Genomic DNA, 20,849 nt, shown 5'->3' on the forward strand with positions numbered 1-20,849 from the left:
TGTAGCATTTGGGAGTACATTTAATATCAGATTAGGGATCTGACAGATGAGGATGTGTGTGTGTGTGTGTGTGTGTGTGTGTGTGTGTGTGTGTGTGTGTGTGTGTGTGTGTGTGTGTGTGAGAAACTACACCCCGAAGAGAGATACAGAGTGAATGATTTTTTGAAAGATAGCCAAGAGATAAAATGACATTTACGGATCAGAACTTCACACGTCTTCCATTCTTGAACATCAGGCAGCGTGTCCTTTCCTTGGGACCAATCTGTCACCTCAGCTGGGCCCCTGAGCTTGGAGAAAAAAAACATGCAGATGGAAATGCTGTCAAGTAGTACCAGCTTTTTATGACTCATAGAAAAGCAGGAGAATGTTTGTTCCCACATAAAGCCATTCCAGAAAAGTTTCTCTCTCTTTCTTTCTTTCTGTACATTTTTCACCCAACCATGCACAAGCTTTGTCATATTCACCCTGCTTCACATTCAGAGTTTTGCACTTTCACACCAGTCCTCCTCCATCCTCCACCACTTTGCTTAAAAAGCACCTCATACTGTACTCTCCCCACATTTCCCAGCAGCAACCATAACATCCAAACCTGCTTCTCTGACCTCTAGGCTACTACACCCACTTATTTACGGAAGCGTGAGCAAATCGATCCACATAGGAGTTTTATGGCACTAGGACTGATATGGGATCCTTTTACAGAGAGTGTGAAAGGTTTTGAATGAACTATGGAACTCTGGAATCGGCACCAGTGGTTCATTTTCAGTTTGGAAACAAAACATGGGAGTTATGGGAGAGCTCCAGGGGGCATAGTACCCCATTCTCTGCTTCAAAAGGTGGGGTGACCAACTTGCTTGTTACACATAAAAACTGTGTGCATGACGCTACACATGAGAATGAAGAATCAGCAGGAGAAGCAAAAGCATAACAGAAAAAACCCCACACCCACAAAAGCCCCTCTACTGGCTGATCTGCACTCATTTTGGACACATTTTATATGGATCGAGACTGCGGCATGTTAATAGTCTCCCCCGTTCATTTTTTTAGTATAACTCTGTGTATGATAAAATCAGAAGCATAGTTTTCTGGTTGGAAGTACGTACAGTACAACAGCCTAAAGACATTTGAGATCACAGATCTCATGATGTTTCAGTAAACGAAGGTGTGGATTTATGAGATTATATGTTAGTTTGTGTCATATTATGTGGTTAATATACATTTAAAAAATCTCATGATTTCAAAGTTGTTTTTTTAGTAAGTATGTTATTTGTTCACCATTTTGTCAACCCATCTGTAGTAGTTGTCTAGATTGACAAAACCTTAAAGTGCCCATATTATGAAAAAAAACTTTGCATACAAACTTTGAAAAAAAACAAAAAACATCCACGCTGTTTTGAGTGAGATAAGGGTTTCTGAATGTGTCCTGCCTTCAGTCTCCGGGTGAGCTGTTCAAAATCTGCACGGCTTTCTACGTAACTGGCTGAGATGAGGGGCCTAGGGGGCTAACCGTTAGCATGCTAGCTCGTTCTCAATGGTAAAACACTGCTACAACACACAAATTCACCCTAATCTACAAAATAAAATTGTATAGAACTACTTACATGTACCTGTTCTGCAGGTATTCCATACGAAGTTGGAAGTGTGCCCTCATTTAGAAGAAGTCTCCCGGCTAATCCTGCCTTGTACAGGCCGAAGTTGCAGGAACAGCTAGCTAGCTCATGTAATCCTTACCTAGCTACTGTGCATGTGCGACTGACAACAAAGATGTTACAGAAGTTGCGAGGTCTCACTCTGTAGCTAAAACCGAGACCTGACACAGGGTGAAAAGAGGAGCTGCAGCAATGTGCAGTACAACAAATATATGGTGTTTTTTGAAAATTAAACCATGTAAACCTATTCTGATACAATCTCAAATTACAATTCTGAACATGAAAATGAGCATAATATGGCCACTTTAAGAACAAAAAGATTGATTCTATGCGTGTGCTAACATGCTCACAATGGCAATGCTAACATGTTGATGTTTAGCAGGTACTGTATTGAGGTTTCCCATGTTCTCTCCATCTTCAACATAAACAGCCAATTAGCACTAAATAAAAAATACAGCTGAGCTGAGTCTGATGGGAATGTCATTAGCTCTGCAGGTATTTGGCTGTAAAGCAAACTTCTGACTTGATTGTGGCACTAGAGAAAAGAAATCAGGGAACCACTTCCTGAGGGGGGTGGAGGGTGGGCGCATGAATGTTTGTACCAAATTTCATGGCAATCCATCCAATAGTTGTAAGGATATTTCCCTTAAAAGCCATGGATGTCAACCTCATGGTCGTGCTATAGGAAATGTCAGGGGATCACTAAAGTCATTAGGAGTCGTCCTCTGGGAAACATGAATGCCTGTACAAAAGTTCATGGCAATCCATCCAATATTTGTTGAGATATTTCAGTCTGGAATAAAGTAATAAAGTGGACAGACACATACAGACATGGCCATCCCTAAAGCCAAGCTGTTAGCATGGCTAAAACCACGGAAGTAACAAGTTAACATTACTGAAGTTTTGAGTCATCTTCAAAGTAGTTATGACATATTACAGATCATGCGGAAGAGAGAGGTGTTTTCTATTTGTTAGAACACAACTGCAGATAATATCATTCATCAATCCCACAATCATAATAGGGAATTTCTGCCTAAGTGAACATCTGACGGTCAGGTTTTATAAGCCAGTGAGAAGGTGGCAGCAGACTAAAAATAGCTCTGCAGCAGGGTCTCATAAATGGGAAGGAGAAACAGTAAAGGGGAACGAAAAGAAAAACACGCACACGGCCAAGTGGTGATTTCATTTCCCTACCTGTCATAGCGCGGCTAAATAACTCTGGTCAGGGTATTACAAGCGCTGGGCTCGCTGGCTCTGAACAGCAATCCCATGCAGGTGGGAAATGAGTAGGAGAAAAAAGAATGGGTGGAAAGCGATAAGAGGGAGAGAGAGGGTGAGAATAACGAAAATAGAGAGTAGGGGAGATTGATAGACCAATAAGTAGAAGTGGAGGAGAAGAGAAAAAGAGGCAGAAAAAGGCATAGGGAAATGGACAGGAACAGGAGAGGGATGGAGAAATGGAGAGCGGAGAAGGCAAGTCTTAATGAGAAAGAGAAGGATGGAAATGGGACATGGGATAAAAATGGCTGAAGGAACAGAAGGCAGTCCTGCTGTGTGGGCTTTTGGATGAACACACACACACACACACACACACACACACACACACACACACACAGAGACAGACAGACAGACAGACAAAACACACAGTGCATCCCAGTGAGGTAGACTCTAGCAGATGGAATTACACACAACTATAACTCCGTAACTGTCCTGGAACACACACAAAGGCGACCGTTGACTTTTTGAAGCGAGAGTTCTCTGGGCAAGGTTACTTCCTTAGCTTACGATCTACACACACACACACACACACACACACGCACACACGCACACACGCACGCACAGAAAAAGAGAGAAAAATAGAAATACTGATTCCAATCTGCACACCATATTGCACAGTGTGTGACAAACTGCAGTGGTCTCCTGCCAAGGGAAGAAAGATAGAGACTGTGTGCGAATGGAAGAAAGACAGAGGTGGAGAGAGACTGCACAGCGAGAGACAATGAATGAGAGAGAGAGAAAAAATGTTTTTTTATTTGTGCCAAAGCAGAGCCAAGACAGGACATTGCTTGCTAATAAATGACAGCAATACAATGACAGTCATTCAAATCAATGCCCACAATGGGCAGTGCAGGTATTATACTTAAAGGTTGCCCAGCCTTTCAGCCAGGATAAGAGTGCATGATCTGAGTATATTTAGGCTTCAAGGACTTTTGATTGAAGTCATAAAAATGAAAGATGACTTGTTGGAACAGAGTCACTGCGGAATCTCTCCCTCAACTTCTCATCCCCTCCCTTCCTCTCCTGCCGCCATCCTTCTCTTTTCCCCCTCTCCCTCTCTCCTCTGCGGACGCTTTATCCTGCCAAAACAGTGCCTTCGTCCCTAACCCACAGAAGTAGAGGCAGGGGTAATTGAAAAAGTTCTCATGCTGGGAGTTAAGTACAGCAGATAAGGAAAAAAGTTGGGTGTTAGCTGCACAACAAATATACAGAATGAATGCGTTTGGTCGGTGAGAGGGTCTGCAGGCAGACAGGAGGAGGAAACGGAGGAAGAGAGATGGTTCTGTCCTGAAGTGAAAGAGAGGGGGGAAAAAACGAGTAAGCAGTAAATGGAGAGTTTGTGTGTGGTAACAGGATAAGGGAGGGAGAGGAAGAGAGAATGAAAGCTCTATCTTATCTACTTTAGCCATCGCTACTGTCCACTGGCTCAGAGTATAATACCCACTTATGCAAATACATCCACATCTCTTCTCCCCTGATACTGTGGAAGCTCTAACAACATTTTAACCAAGTGTGAGTTTTGTCGGGGCTTGCGTGTAAATGTTTCTATGTCTGGGTCCATGTGTAGTTGTGTGTGCAGGAAAGTGCTGTGCCAGGAAAGACACCAGCATCCCCACCCCTCTCTCTGCACAGTCTTCCACGCCTTGCTCCCCTTCATCCCTCATCCCCTCTCCCTGCCTCCACCCTTCCCTCCCTGCTGACAGACCGCTCCCCTTCCCCTTCTTTTTCCTTCCATCTTTTTTTTGTAATCCCTCCTGCCTCTCCCAACTCCCCTGCCCTCTTCTCCCCCTCCTCTCCTTCTCTCAGTGCCTTTGTCTTTTCACGGCCACCTCAAATGGCTTCAGATCAATCAAAGGCACTCAACGGAGTTTGTTAGCGAGCCTCTGTTGTGGGAGAATGAAGCCATGCACCCAGGGGTCTGCCGCCCTCATAATTAAATAGCTGGAGGACTGAATGCTTTCCTCCCGAGGACCTCCAGCTCTCTCCGCTGCCAATCTACCTCCCAGCGATTTGTGCCGGTGCAAAACTAATCACTTAGGCTTTTGCAATCTCAGACATGCTATAGAGAGACAAACAGCAATATTATGAGGTTTTGCAAAATATCCACTGTTAATTAATGCTCTCGGAGAAGCAGATGATGCTGATTTGAAAGCATGGCTAACCCACTGGTTGCCTGGAGAATGGCGGTAGGTATGCTGATGAAATCAACAGTCGATGGGATGGATAGCTCCAGCTCTAGGACCGGTCAATCACAGACTGATTTACGTAAAGCAGGAAAATAAGCTGTGTGTGGTTGGATCAATATCTCATCCTTTAAGTGCCAGCATGGAATTACAACTGACCAGCACTCCTTATATTGTACAGTTTGACCAAGTGCATTACACTCACACGTACGAGCATGCTGTTTGTTAATGTACAGCTGGACCAGTTCCCGAATCCAGACCTGAATTGGACTATTAAATGTGAATGCTTGTTAATCCCTTGTGATATAGTTTTAGGTTTTGCTTTTAGCAATTTTAGATTCGATTTGAGATTTATGGCCTTTTATTGAGAGAATAGCTTGAAGACAGGAAAGGGGAAAGAGAAGGGGGGACAACATGCAGCAAAGGGCCGCGGGTCAGTATTGAACCTGGGCTGCTGCCAAGGACTTAAAGTGGTCATATTATGTTCATTTTCAGGTTCATAATTGTGTTTAGAGGTTGTACCAGAATAGGTTTACATGGTTTAATTTTCAAAAAACATCATATTTTTGTTGTACTGCACACTGCTGCAGCTCCTCTTTTCACCCTGTGTGTTGAGCTCTCTGTTTTAGCTACAGAGTGAGGCATCTCACTTCTGTTCCATCTTTGTTGGGAGTCGCACATGCGCAGTAGCTAGGTAAGCACTGCTAGCTAATCAGAAGCAGAGTATGAGGGCGTGTCGCGCTAGCAGCTAGGCGAGCATTATAACGTGTGTTACAACGTGATGCACGTTTGTCACGGAAGTAAAGGCTGGACTACAATAGAGCTGTTTGGAGCAGATTGTGAACAGTGTTTTCTCTGGAAGATATATAACACTATAAAGGAAAATTAAAACCCAAACAGCATAATATGAGCACTTTAACTAAATTGTAAATAAAGTTTTTACATTTATAGTATTTTTCTTTCAACAATGGATCAAATTACTATGTGACTGATGTCGCACATTGTGACAAACCCATAGATAATTATCACTGAATAACAGTCAGCTGTTTTCAGTAAGAAAGGTCTACTAAACTAAACTGTTTGCTACTTGTTTAAGGACCCCCTCGAAAACGAGATGTTGCATCCCAAGGGGTTACTCCTAATAAAGAAATTTTCAACCAAACTGCAGACAGACAAAGTAGGCAATTAGCTGGTGAACATACCAGAGTATCTAGCAGCGGAAGAGACAGACATTTGTCTCAGGAGTTGGTGGAGACCAAAACAGAACAAAAAGAAGAGTAAAATATTGGACTTTTATCTGTCAGGTGTTCAGAAACATGACTTAATGAATGCTAATGTTGCTCAGTGCCTGCTGAATGTGTAAATAGGCAACACATCGACCATAACAACTATAAGATGAGAACATTGGGTTTTCAGCTTGATGTGCTGCCCCAGATAGCCAAAAGTCAATTAATGCAGCTATAAAAACTAAAAATATAAATGTACATACATAGAGCTCAAGTTTTGCCAGATGTGATACAAAATGTGTTACACTCAGTGCTTGATTAATTAAAGTATTTCACCAACTTGGAACCAGATCAAACCCAACCTATTGCACAACAGATTGAAGACAGGACAGGAATGTACACACTTCTAAAACACACACTGACCACACAAAGCATTTTTTACCATCCAACATATGACAGAAGACGCACATGCCCACAAACCGTAACATTGAAGGAACCCCGCTGCTGCTGAGATAGCCTTGGCAGTAGACCTGTAGCCCAGCACCGCTCTAGTCATGATGGGTCTGATTGAAACTGACAAAGAATGGACACAGAACTGGAATGGGCCGACCGGGCACGTCCCGGTCTATCAGGCATCCTTTAACCAGAGCTGACAAGGCTGCCAATGAATGCTGTAACTGTAATATGGGGCCATTTTGAAAATTACCACAATTAAACAAAGTCTGGAAGTGACTGCCGCTGGAATGTCCAAAACAATCATTGCTTTGCTGAGTCATAAGCTTTGCTTTGTTTCTGCCAAAAAGATAAATCACAACATAACTGGATCACCATGTACACCAGCGACCAGATGAGAGGAACTCATCCCAGTTGAATTTCATGTAAAAACCCAACTATTTATTCAGTTGGAGCAAAAATATAACAGATTCAAAGCATGAAATAGTCATTTTAATGCTTAATCTCTCATGGATGTAACCTAACTTTTTTTCATTGCCAGCTGGAGAACTGGGGGATGAGTATTCAACATTTAAGCTAGCTGGTCCAGGAGTAATTAATGTATAATGTATTGGGTAACCTTTGCATAACAACTGTTTCATAGTGATTTAGTATTTTGGCAACTTCAAGCATGCAAATGATTCATATTTATTGACAGCTAATGATATTCCAGCATGGTGGTCCGGTGGCCCTTTTGGACAGGTGTGACTTTTATTCCCTTGACTAAGACACTTCTCTACCTTCAAAAAGATGCATTTGATGAATGCTGTAAAAATGTCAGTTTAATACTTTCACATATTTTTAGACACTGCGCTGAATGCCTGTTCTTGATAGAGACAAGAAGACAGCTGGATGAAGAAAGGCACGTGGGTGAGAGTGCAGCAGTTTCTTTCTATGGTTTCTAAAGTCGGTTACATTATTACATGCTGTATGACAACGATCTTACATAAGAAATTCCACTGTTAAAAAGCATAGATTTTAATCGACCCTCTTTTGTGGCGTCGCAACCAAAATTGAGATATATCTTCACCCGCTCAATATTATAGCTGACAACTCTCTCACCCTCTCTCTCTCTCAGCAGTCCTCAGCAGCAAGCAGTGTAAAAAAGATATCTCCACCCAACCATTTTGTCCAGCTGTCCTGCTTGAAAAGGACCTTTCAACCAAACCATTCCACTTGAATGCCTCAAGACCAGTCCACTCTGCCAGTGTGTCATAGCTGAAAAAAAAAAAAAAAACAGCAAAAACTCAGCCTGGCATCAACACTCAGCTGCTCATAAACAGAAAAATAAACAAACGGTGCCAACTCCAAAAAAAAAGAAAAAAGAATTAAAAATTAAAAAATCTTCACCATACCGTTTTCCTCGCCTGAGGTAGTTCAGAACTTTATTGATTCTGCTCAATTCTGTACCGTTTTCTGCTGCAGCAGCGTCTTTACAATGCCAGAAACGCAACATCCGTGTCTCTCATAAAATATTATATCAACAAACCAAGAACCAAACTAAGACAGCCTAGACCGGTTGCCGTTCAGCCATGAAGGTATCATACTCTCCTTTGAGACAGAAAGTAATTTGTTTCTGTGTCATGCTATTTGTCATGGATGTCGTCCCCTTTCCAAATAGTCCAGACATTGGTCGTAGAATAAATCTCCAAAAGGGTTATAAATAATTGTAATTTTCTGGTGTGCTTCGGTTCTCCCTTTAATAAAAAAAAAAGCAGAATGAATGAGGGATGGATGCAAGATATATGCATGCTTCTGACCTGAATTATAGTGAAATATTGCTCTGCTCTCTTGCGTGACTTGGCATGAGATAAGTGTGACAGGGAAGCTGCTTTAGCGCTATCTGGAGGACGGTTTGTCCTCTGTATGGAGGGCAATGAGGAAGGGAAATTGATCACATCCCGTTTCTCTTCCCTCTATCACAGTTTTTTACCCTTTATTTCTCTCTTCTTTTCCTTTTGGGTCGCACACCCTTAAGCTCTCATTTATTGTCTCCTTGTCAAATTCACCCATCCGTTGCCTTCAATCCTCTCCCCATCAAATCTCTTTCTCCCGCTACCCTGTGTCTCGCAGTGACGCTCTACCGGTTGAACTATGTCTGCATGTCTCCTTCCAGCTCATAAATAGTGTTTATGTGTTAGATGTTGTGCATATGAATATCAGATCATCTTGATGTTTTTTTTTTTTCTGCACCAGCAGTGAGCCTGGGATATTACTCAGAATTTATCTGCCGTTCCGCTCTGCTTTATGGAGGCAGCTCAAACGCAGAGGTCAATACAGAAAGAGAATGGGAGGAGAGAGTGGGAGGGAGAGAGGGAGAGAGACCCAACACAAGACTTCCCAACAAATGACAACTGCTAGTGTATATGATGGATGCTCCTGGATATAATCTGACTGAGCGTGCGTATCCATGCATGTGTGGGATAGAGCTGCGACTGGCATGTCTGAGTGTGTATTTCGCTGTGTTTTGCATACAAGTCCAAGACTTGTGTTTGTGTGGGTATAATGTACGATTGCATCTACAGCAATATGTCTATGTAATATATGGCAGTTACAGGAGATTACAGGTTTGTTACAGGAGGAGTGTGCATGTTTCTGCATTGTGCAGTGTGCATTAATCTATCCCACATAGATTAATGCACACTGCACAATGCAGAAACATGCACAATGCAATGTGTCAAGTGTTTCAGTAAAGTCAGAAAGCAGTGTTTTGGTGGTGTTGGCCATTGTGAACCTCAATAAATCTAGAAATCATAGCAAAAAAAGTTGCTTCTTATAAACCCAGAACTTGCCTGAGAATAATCACTTTTTTTGAGTAACAAAGTAATCCAGCGATGGTTGTCTGTACATATATAGATATATTGCAAACAGGAACTGCTAATAGCAAATTTGTCAGACTTTTAATGGTGCCAGTTTGCCAAAATCTAAACAAATATAAGCCCACAGCTAACATTATACTTCCTGTTTATGTCTTCCAAAGTACTGTTGGAACTACAGTACCAAAAGCATCAAAGTAAGACAAACAAACAACAAACAAGAGTGACCAACTGTTTTTCCTGTTGCAATATCGATATATTTTATTTTACATTACAGTAGACGGAGGGTGTTTGTCTGTGGGCGGCCTACAGTGTCAGACTTTGAAAACCCCTGCTGTATAAATGATCGGAGGCTACACAACATGACGGTCATCAGTCAGCAGCACACTATGGAAGTTGACAGCATGTCCCCTAGCAAAGCCAGCTCTCAAATGAAATCATTTGAAATGCCCATCTAGAAGCTCAAGGCAAAGACACTGTTTCCACAAATAAATACAAATTGGAAAATTACAATAGCGGTAGTAGGCCTTCAATTTTAGTTTACATTAACCCAAAAAGTGAAGAGTTTAACTTCAAACAAAGTGATCATATTTAATATTTAAAGTCTGTGATCCATGGACCTCAGCAGACACCTGGTTTCTTCTTGTGCTGCAGTCTTCTTCTCTTCACTTCTCTTCACTTCTCTACTTTCTTGGTTTGGGGATTTTTTTGCAATCAGCATTTTTTACTTTTTAGCCTTAAAAAAACTCACTTGGTTGTCTGGCCTATATGTTTAGGATCATGGTCCTAGTGCATTGTCCTAAAAACCAGCATTTCAACAGAATGTTCATTATTCAATTTCTAATCTAACGGGCTGGAGAAGAGCCCAATAGGCGACATGGCTGCATTTCTACACATGTATCCTATGTAAACGATTTATTTTTTTCTCGTTTGTTTTTAAACGATTTTTTCGTGTGTGAGTGCCACCGGTGCACTGGTGCGTGTCTCCTTACAGACAGCCTTTCCTCTGCGGGCAGGTGGTGTTGAAGCCCATCCAGATGGGCTCTAAATCATCCCTGTTTTCTTGCCAACTCCCAACATAAATATCCCAGAAGGAACACAGAAGTTACGTTGGGGTCTACCATCTTTCAATCCCCCTGTCTGCGCCGCGCCCGCCTCTCAAATAACTTCATCTCTGACAGCTTGTCGCTCTGTCACATTTTCTTTCACTAGCTTACTCACTTTACTTTGCTGTCTATTTCTCTTTTTTAATAGATCCCCCCCCCCCCACCCCTTTCAACTTGTCTGAATCGTTCACTCTGTCTGCCTGGGTCTGTTTCGTTCTGTAGCCCTGTCTCTTGCTCATTCTTTATCCTTTGTTACTTCACTGTGTCTTTCCTTTCTGGACATTTTCCCCACTTTCTTGTCGTCACCCCCAGGTTTGGCTAACCTGTCGCTTTGGCGCTCGTTCAACCGTGTCCCACAGCCATCTGTCAGCATCTGTTTAATCTCACATCAGCACATGTCTCTCTCACCTTCTCTCACCTGTCTTGCCTCCTGCCTGCCTCTTCCGTCTGCTCGTCTTTCACCTGTGACCTATGGGAACTTCTATAGAGCCCTATATGTGTGTGGGTGTGTGTGTGTGTGTGTGTGTGTGTGAAAGAGAGTGTGTTGTCTCCAAGTCTGCCCTTATCACTGAAGCCCACCTGGCCTAGATTTCTGGTGTTCTGCCTCAGTTGCCACCTAAAATAACACAATAACATGCAATTACACACACACACACACACACACACACACACACAAAAGATGAGAGTAACTTTAGGACAATGTGGAAAGTTGTAAAGTATGTCAACATGTGTCTTTTCATCTGTGTGTGTTTTAAATAAGTTTGCGTATAAGTTTGAGTATAATCTACATGTGCAGTGTGTGCAAGCATCAGACAGAATGTGTGTGTGTGTGTGTGTGTGTGTGTGTGTGCGCATGCATTCACTTATCTGTATGAGTGTGCGCAGGTAGATGTGTTTTTCAATCAAAGATAGCTCGAAGTTATCACTCACTAATCCTCTAATGAACCAGCACAGTTTAGATAAAACAGCCTCCATCAAACTCCTCAATGGAAGAGAAAGCACAAGGCCCAGGCCTCCCGTCATCCCTCCCTGCATTCCCTCAATACCCTCATCCCCTTCCACCCTCCATCATCCCTTCTTCCATTCCTGCAACCTTCGATCTACTTTATCCCTTCCTCTGCTGATCCCGTCTTTACCAATTCCCCACCAGATTCATAACTTTCTTCTAAGACAATTTCTTCCTTCCATTCTTCTCTACCCGATTGCTCCTTTTTTTTTTTTTCTTTTTTTTTTGGGCATTTTAGGCCTTTATTTCTATAGGCCAGATGAAGACATGAAAGGCGAAAGAGAAGGGGAATGACACGCAGCAAAGGGCTGCAGGTTGGAGTCGACCCCGCGGCCACTGCGTCAAGGAGTAAACCTCTATATATGTGCGCCTGCTCTACCAACTGAGCTAACCAGGCCACCCGATTGCTCCTTTTTTTAAATTTGAAAACTCATTCTATACCTAATTTATCCCGTTGTTCCTTCTTTCCCATGATCCGTAACCAATCTATTTCTTCCTTCATTTTGCTCTCCTTCCCTACATCTGATCCCCCCTTTTTCACATTACTGACCTCCACCTTTTTCCTTTCCTTCGTCAATTCCTCCATACCTTGTTAATATCATCTATTTCCATCATTTCCTCCTTGACTCTTCCTTTCCTTGTTCTCTACCACCCAATTTTTATCCTTGATCCCTTTTTCATGTCCCACAACTGGATTCCTCGGTTTCTTTCTAGATCCCTCCTTATCCATTTCCCCACTAGTTACCCTTTTCTTCCTTGTCCCCTCCTTGCATCTTTCACCTATTACTGTATAATTCCCTTTCTTTCTCTATTCCCTAGTTACCCCATTCTGCAACAGAGTTCTTACTATCTTTGCTTAACGCATCATACCCAACTGCTGGATTCCTCCCTTTTTCCCTTGTTTCCCAACCCCCTTTTCCCCCTTTCAGTATTCGCTACCAACTGATTGCCTCTTCCTTGACTGATCCCTCAATTTTTTATCTCAACATACCTCCCTCAATCCCTCTAACAACTCTCTATAATGACAACCACATCTCCCTGTCTCCCTGATACGTGCAGACATTCCTTTCCATTTTGCATCTTTCCATCACTGGTCTGCTTCATTTATTTATTTTAACTATGGAGGAATATCGTAGTTTGGAGTTACTGGAGACATTTGTTTCACCAGAGGCAAAAAACACAAGTCAAACATTAGAAGACAAACTCAAATGCCATACTGAGCAGCTCAAACAGGCCCATTGTCCTTTTGGTAATACACACACTCCGCTGTTTCTGCTCTGCTCAATTAATCTGGCTCAGTCAAGACTGCACTGAACTGTCATCATAACACTAATAAAGAAAAAGCTTTGAGCTGTTTGCATTAAGTGGCGGGCTTGTCTCAAACTGTCAGTTTGCCTTAGGCTCTGGCTCGGCACAAGTTTTGTCCCACCATCTCAAAGAAAACACTAAAGGCAGCATGGCCTTGTAAAGCCTCATTAGGCTTAATAACCGTTAGTGAGCACAGAGCCGACACTGTATGTGTGTGTGAATTACATATATAAAAAGGTATACATTTGTGTGTGGCTTGTGCATGTGCTTCTCTGCATATGTGCGTGTATGGATGAGGGTGTGTTTGTGTGTGAACGTGTGTGCAGTGTGCGTGTCCTCTGAGAGCAGGGCTAGCTCAGAGCCACAATGCGTCTTATTCAGCAGGGTCCCTGGATTAAAATGTAATTTCATTCAAAGTCGCAAATTGAGTTTTTTACTGTACTAATCTTCATTTTACTAAGCAGAATGAGGTATGTCATTAAAAAAAGGAGTGACTTAATGAAAGAATGCAGGATGGATAGATTGCAGAGGCGAGAGCAATTCTCCCAACAGAACGATAAAGGTTATTCCGAATCATAAACAGCAAAAAATTCATGAATAAAATACAACATGGCTGCATTTAAGTGTGTATTGTAGTGATTATATCTTAGGGAAAGGGCTAATTACAATGACAACATTCGCAGTTTAGGGATTCAACTAATTATAAACTTAAATTGCAGCTGCACAATAAGCTACATTACAAATAGTTTCAGATCAAATTATCAACATTACTAATTGTAAACAGTAACAAGAGCAAGGGGTCAAAGCAACATGATTCAAAAAGCCTTTGTACTTATAATCTGTATACATATGATCAAGATCTGGGTAAAACAAAGCAGGAAGAAACTAGAAGCTCTTCTCTTTCGTAGGGAGTGTTATAATGTAACATTTAATGTGGAAATAATGGAGCGAACTGAACTACAAATTGAAAAGAAATCAGAATCGGAATGAAAATGTGAAAATACAGTCCTGTACAATGTGCTTTATGGATGAATTTGCAGCCAAAAGGTTTAGCTGGGAATAAAGTGACGGAAACAGAGCTTCCACTGTGAAGAATGACAAATAATGAATTCACACCATACCACCCCTCTAACCTAATCACATTCAGGAATCAGCAAAAACCATTTCCTTCAGCTTTCCCTGCTAATACATTTCGGGAATAGAAATCATGATCCACGAAATAATTTCTGAGATATTATCAGCGAATGTAGAATTGTTTGGTAAGACTGCGCTTTAAAATAAGGCTGGCCGCATAACAAATAGACTGCAATTGCATAGATGTTCTTTTTCAATTAAATCTGTTGACAAATGCAAAAACAAATTATTTTATTCTATAATGACTATGCTCCTACAAGCTCCTATTACCAACACATACTCGCATACTGGTAGAATACCAATTTTGCAACCCAGATCATGATTTTTTTGGGGAATTAATTAAAGGTTATTTCTGAATCTCTTCACTTAAAACATCAAATATCCTCAATTTATTTTTTTACACCCGTTCCATGAGACGCTACTGATAAACAAATCACCTGCCCAAATGGCTATAATGCCCCTGATGGGAATTAGAAGGCCATTTACTTTAGACTTCCTCCCTCTGTCCCTCTTTCCTTGCTCCTCTCCTCCCATCCTCACTGTCATAGATGAATGGAAGAGATTTACAGTTAGGGGTCACACACTGGTTCTAATTAGCTTAAGTAGGTTGGGAGGAATAAGCACTTCCTCGCTGAGACGCATCACCAAGTCCCACAGCTGTCTGACAGAGAGAGGAGAGAGGGGAGACCGCAGACGGACAACTGACTGAGATGTCTCTGTCTGCCCTCTGTCCCTCTGTCTGTCTGTCTGTCTGTCTGTGTCCTTTCCTGTCTCTCCTGCTGCTGAAATTTCCCCCAGTATTGCAACACAGGAATATTCTGACAATAGCAAACTTGTGATAAGTAAAGGAAATTCACCTGTCAAGTACATAACGATGACAACCCTGCAGCAGTGGTTTTGGGTGAACTGAAAGGTAGTCTGGGAATCAACCATCACCACAACCTCCGACAAATGTCGCATCACCCCCATCGTGTCTGTGCCAAGCTCATTTTTTGTTTGTTTTTGTCTTCAGGTGAAACGTGAAATATGGCAAGAATTAGCCGATAGTAAAGAAAGATAATGCAGAGCCAAATACTGTACTAATCAATCAATTCTTGAAAAAAAACCCTCATGGGCATGTTCTTTTTATTTTTTTGCAGCATTTTTAAATTTGGTTCAAATTTACTTGACAGTTGGAAAGAAGGAAGGCATAGCAAGTGTCTCCTGCTGCATGTGCAAGTTTCTTTCTGTCTCTGTCTACCTCTCTCTGATGTCCAGAGAAGGAATCTGTTCAGCAGACAAACATGGGCTCAATTCCCAATACCCTGCAGAAAAATTCCACAATTTCAAAAACTCTGGGGAAAAGACTCACCTTCCAGAGACAAACAAAAAAAACCTCCTCCATTTGGATCAATCAGTGACAGATCCAGCAATTTCTTTGGCAGAGGCGTTTGCTTTGTCTCTGCATTTCTCCAGCCCTCCTTCCCCCTCTCCAGAGTACTCCTCCCCTACTGATGCTCAAACATAAATAGCATTTTTAATTAGAATGATATCTTCTGTTTGTGTATTTCGCTATCAGCAGATAAACCAGTGTACTGTTCCCTGTGTGTACAGTGGTGAGTGGCACTCACCACTGCCCTCTCTTTGTGTGTTTAGGAACCTGGCCCACCGCCTACCAGGCTCCTTCTACAGTAGTAATTTCTCACATTGCTTCCTGTCTATGGTAGGTGGAGTGTTAGAGAATCCTTGACTGGCCAATGGCCATGTACTGAAAATCATACGGTCTGAGGGCTGCGACTAATGTTTTTTTTCGCCTTCGACAAAGCAATGGGGTGATAAATTGATCAATTGTTGACAGACTAAAATGCCCCTCACAAGCGGATGGCTTAAAATCGAAAAAATATAAAATTCATAACAAATGTTTTACCAAAAAAAAGGAAAGGGAGCATTCTTGATATGCAACTTTCTTATTCCTATTTTACCTTATTATGTTTTAGGTTCTAAATGGCTGATTTTTCTGCACTTCATTCTCCTAAAGATCACTCTTCCTTGATCACACACTGTGTACTGTGATATCTTTAACCATTTTTAATTTGGAGTTTCTGCCCCTAGTCTTTTTAGCTGTTTGCTACTCCTCATCGTAGCTGCCCTGGTTTTTCCTCTACGGCTTACTAACAAACAGATGTTGCTGGCTGCTGCCAGACACCGAGAACATGTCACCTCCTATGAACCAAGAAAAGACTAGCATGTCAGTGAGAAGAATTGGCTTTACTGCAGCTAACCAAGCTAACCTGCTAAACAGGCGACCATTTATATGAAAATGCTGGTTGGAATTATGGCTAAAAATACAAAAACAAACAGTGAGACACAGAGAGAAAGAGAGTGATGGTTGTTTCTTTCTTTGCCTACTGACTGCTTGGCACATTTCTGAAGAACTGAAAGGCCTCCCACAGCTCAAAAAAAGCCCTCTACTCCTTCCCGGCCCACCCCTTCCTCTCTTTCTCCCCTCATCTCTCCTCTCTCTTTTTGCTTCTGCTCTCGCCTGCTTATCTCCTTGCATTGCCGAACACATTCGTCAAATGGTGTGACTTCTCATTCATGCAAGCTTTATTGAAATCGAATAAGCAATCCATTGTTGACAAAGAGAGACGCGACAGGACAAAGATTTCAGACTTGAACTATAGATCGCGCCCCCCCCTCCTCTCACCCCTTCCTCCCTCTCTCTATACTTCCCGTCTCCCTAATGCCGCCTCTTAGTTCGGCCTGTGTGTGTGTGTGTGTGTGTGTGTGTGTGTCTCAGTTGAACCTGTGTAAAAGTTGAAGCCTCTTTTTATGTGCCTTTCTGTGTGTGTGGTGTCTTGGTTGCCTCTGTGCAAGTGTGTGTGTGTGTGTGTGTGTGTGTGTGTGTGTGTGTGTGTGTGTGTGTGTGTGTGTGTGTGCGAGATGCAGTTGGCTGCTCAGTTGGACAGAGGCGGATATGACTGGAGCTGGATTGACTGACTGGCAAGCAGCTCGAGTGCTGCTGGGAATACTAACATGACACACAAAAACACACACATTTAATGCTTACCTACAAGTTTGCACACACATCGAGCAACACACACATACATGTGTGACCATGCACATATAGTACTGACAGCAGGCACCAAACCTCTCCACAGCATCCATCTATCAATATCTCAACTGTTTGAATGATTCACTCTGAAAGGTGCCAAAACACAGCTGTCTTCAATCATACATGCACGCACTCCCATTCTCTCTCTCTCTTACTCTCTCTCTCACACTCACACACACACACACACACACACAAAAGAGAGCTTAAAGAGAGAGAAAAAAACATTTCACTTTAAACCTCTGCTGTTGGAGGGCTGGAAGGTTCAGTTCAATACTGAGGCAGAGCTACTGTGATATTAAACATTCATGTGAAGGGCCTGCAGGTTCACCAGCAAAAAGCTCAGCTGAGATCAATCTGAATATCAGACTTTGCTGAAAGAAGACAGATTAGTGGGTACAAAGATACTGTACACTAAATGGTCTTTTAATCAACAATTCCAATTATCCATAGTATATTTGTTCTATTACAGTTCCTAATTGTATTATTGTAAGCATTCTTTAAAAAAAATAATTGATCTTATTATCCCTGTTAGGATTACCTTTCCTTACACTATTCCTTTACCCTTAGCCAGACTTAAAAATCTGGCTGGCGAGATAAGTTTTGCGCAAGCTCAGACAACAAAATCCTTGCCACAGGCTAATGGGTCGGCCAAACGATCATCCGTGAGTGTCAACTCTCTGATAAAAAGGTCCAAATGAAAATATGTTAGGCCAGAGGTTGCAGCATATTAAAGTGCAAGGCGCAGAACACATAAAAACCAAGGACTAAATAACCTTTAGTGTTTTCTGTTCCTTTAAAGATAACTGCTACAGGTGCATAGGGACAGCACACAGGAACACACATCCATACCTTAGTCACAAGGGGTTCTGTGTCCTCCAGGATGGAGATGAAGGGGATCTCCAGGAAAGAGGAGAGAAACTCCACCTGGATCAGCTCTTCCCTGGAGCGGGGAAAGGCAAGCACAGCGGACACCCCCCTGACCACCAGGTCCTGGCAGGTGCTACGGGACAACGACTCCGGGTCCCCTCCCGCGGGCGATCGCGCCACCATCTCCAGGCTCAGGTTGTAGGGCAGCAGAGGAGGTGTTTGGGAGGCTGTCGTGGAGGAGTCTGCCCCTCCGCTCTGGTGCCGGAGGCTAGCCAGGGCGCGGTTGAGCGCGTTTTGTATCCGTGCCGGCTGGCGGGTCGGCAAGAGCGCACCGAGGCGCACGGTGTGTCCTATCCGGGCGAGGATGTGGCAAGGTTGAGGGTGCGGGAAGCAGGACTCCGGGGAGGAGAAGGTGGCTAGTAAAAGAAGCAGCAGGAGCGGTCTGGCGGTGAGGAAGAGGAGATGAGGTCTCCCGGGGGCGAGGCAGTAGGTCCAGAGTCCAGAGAGAGACACCATGCTGCAGCTCCGACACGCAACAGAGGAGGACTGGGCTCTCCTCGGCGGGAGATGGCATAGCTCCGTCTTTCTCCCGGCTCCACCGCTTTTCTCGGACTTGATGGTTCTTTTCTTTCCCCCCCTTTTTTATTTGTTGACGCGCGCTGTCGACGGTGATTTGTTAGCGTTTTGACGTTTTGCCTCTCACCTCTTCAAAGTTTCTATGTCAACAGTAAAAGACGCGCTGGTGAAGGAGAGGAGAGATGAGCGCTCACAGCTTAGAGCGGTCGCCCCGCTTCTGTCAGTCTCTGCTGGAGGAAGGCACACCAGCTGTGAAGAGTGTGTGTGTGTGTGTGTGTGTGTGTGTGTGTGTGTGTGTGTGTGCGCGCGCGCGCGCGCGTGCGTGTGTGTGTCCATGCGCCTGCCGGCCAATAATCTAACCTCTCACGGAGTCTGCCTCTTGTTGAATTTTAATGAAAATTCGTCGTCTAACATTTCCTTCCGCTTCTTCGGGTCCCAGAGAGAATTTGCACTAAATGTTTTCATTCAGAATTGAAACTACAAGCAATCAAAGATGGTTCCTTGTAATTGTTTTATGATTAAAAAAATAAATAAATGTAAATTAGGCTGAACAATCCAATATAGAAATGAGTTTGCTCCTTTTGGACCAGAGTTTACTCTTGTATTTTAGTGGAGGATAAACTCACTCACATCAATATGCTTTCTTCATACTTTACCCTATGGCAGGCAGACATCTTAAGCAAAGCACACATTTAGAGCATAATACGTATTGAACTGTTGTAAGTTTCAAAAGGAGAGATTTCTTTCCACACAAAAAAGGAGATTGGATGGTGTTCTAAATGGTGGTCATTTGTTTTAAGTTGAGTTAATGGGACACTTTTAAGCCCTCTCTGCAGCTCTGACCACAATGTCCCTGCCAGGTTGGCCAACACAAAGCTAATAGCTTGCTGAAATCTCAATTTTCCTCTAAGATTTATTCCCACTTCCTTCCCATCGTCCAAGTAGAACATTAGTCGTTGTGTAACCACATCTCTTCAGCACCACGGACAGCGCCAATGCCATAAAAGAGATCTACTGTGCATGCTAATTTGGCTTCATGCAAGTGACAGCACTTCATTCTCCTTCATTCTGCACTTCTCTTCCCCCTGATCTAATTTGCCATCGTTAGAGCAGAACATTCAGTAAATCTTTTATGGCCAACGGAAATCTGGGCAGTGGTGTGTGGCTATTGGGGTCCCAACATTCTCTTTTTTTGATAATTCCTTGTTTGTCAGACACCAATGATGCTTTAAACCTCCTGTTATTCTGCCTCTGCTCATCTTTCTCTCTCTCTAGCTGCAGCTTTGGCATGGGGTGAAGCTGCATGGCCATTTCAGTGTGAGGTCTGACATGACAAGGTTTCTCTGACGTACCTGCAGATAGAGGTACCAGGTATCTCTCCTTTTCCTCATGCTCCACTTGCTCCACATAGAGACTAGAGATGTTCCGATACCAATCGGTATCGGCTCCGATACTGCCTAAAACGCTGGTATCGGTAAGTATTGGAGTTCATGCACCAATCTGATACCACGTAATAAAGCCCTAAAGAAAAAATATGTTAAAAAGTAGTTTATTTATGTTCTTTTTCCATTATAACTGACTGTCAAACTGCAGAATAAAAGAACGTTCTGTGGCATTCATGTTTCACAAAGAGTTTAACCTGAGCCAGACCGACAACAAAGATAGAAATAATATCACATCCATACAGGGATAGTAGTATACAGTTGTTAAAACATAATAAAATATATGACACACTGGTATCGGATCAGTACTCGGTATCGGCCGATACGCAAGTTCAGGTATCGGGAAGCAAAAAATGGTATCGGACCATCTCTAATAGAGACAAGATGAAAACTAACACTGTAGGCGTTGGTCTGCTGCAGAAACCAGCAACATTGAACTTGCATAGCTCCTCACACACTCTCCCTCAGGTACCTGTTGAAGTCGGGTAAAAACAAGTACAAACTAAATGTTTCCATATTCCTCTCCGTTTATGTTGTGAAATGTGAGGATTATTGGGTCAAGTCAAGTTCATCACAAAGAGCCTTGCTGTAAATAAAATGTGCAAATGTACCAGGCTGCTGAAGCTATTTTCTATATCCAAGGTGTCAAATTGTATCCACAAAGACCAGAAAATA

At 42.7% G+C, this 20,849-nt stretch overlaps 1 protein-coding gene across 1 annotated transcript in view; it reads right to left on the reverse strand.

The window, feature by feature from the left end:
* The window catches only part of grin3ba (glutamate receptor, ionotropic, N-methyl-D-aspartate 3Ba), a 73,389-nt gene extending 54,717 nt beyond the window's left edge, over window positions 1–18,672 (reverse strand). The window contains exon 1 of the mRNA XM_078278215.1: window positions 18,139–18,672. Within this exon, the coding sequence (XP_078134341.1) occupies window positions 18,139–18,672 (534 nt within the window). The remainder of the gene's footprint in view (window positions 1–18,138) is intronic.
* Window positions 18,673–20,849: the final 2,177 nt, after the last annotated feature.

The sequence above is a fragment of the Sander vitreus genome, chromosome 20, assembly GCF_031162955.1.
Source record: "Sander vitreus isolate 19-12246 chromosome 20, sanVit1, whole genome shotgun sequence".
Taxonomy (NCBI): domain Eukaryota; kingdom Metazoa; phylum Chordata; class Actinopteri; order Perciformes; family Percidae; genus Sander; species Sander vitreus.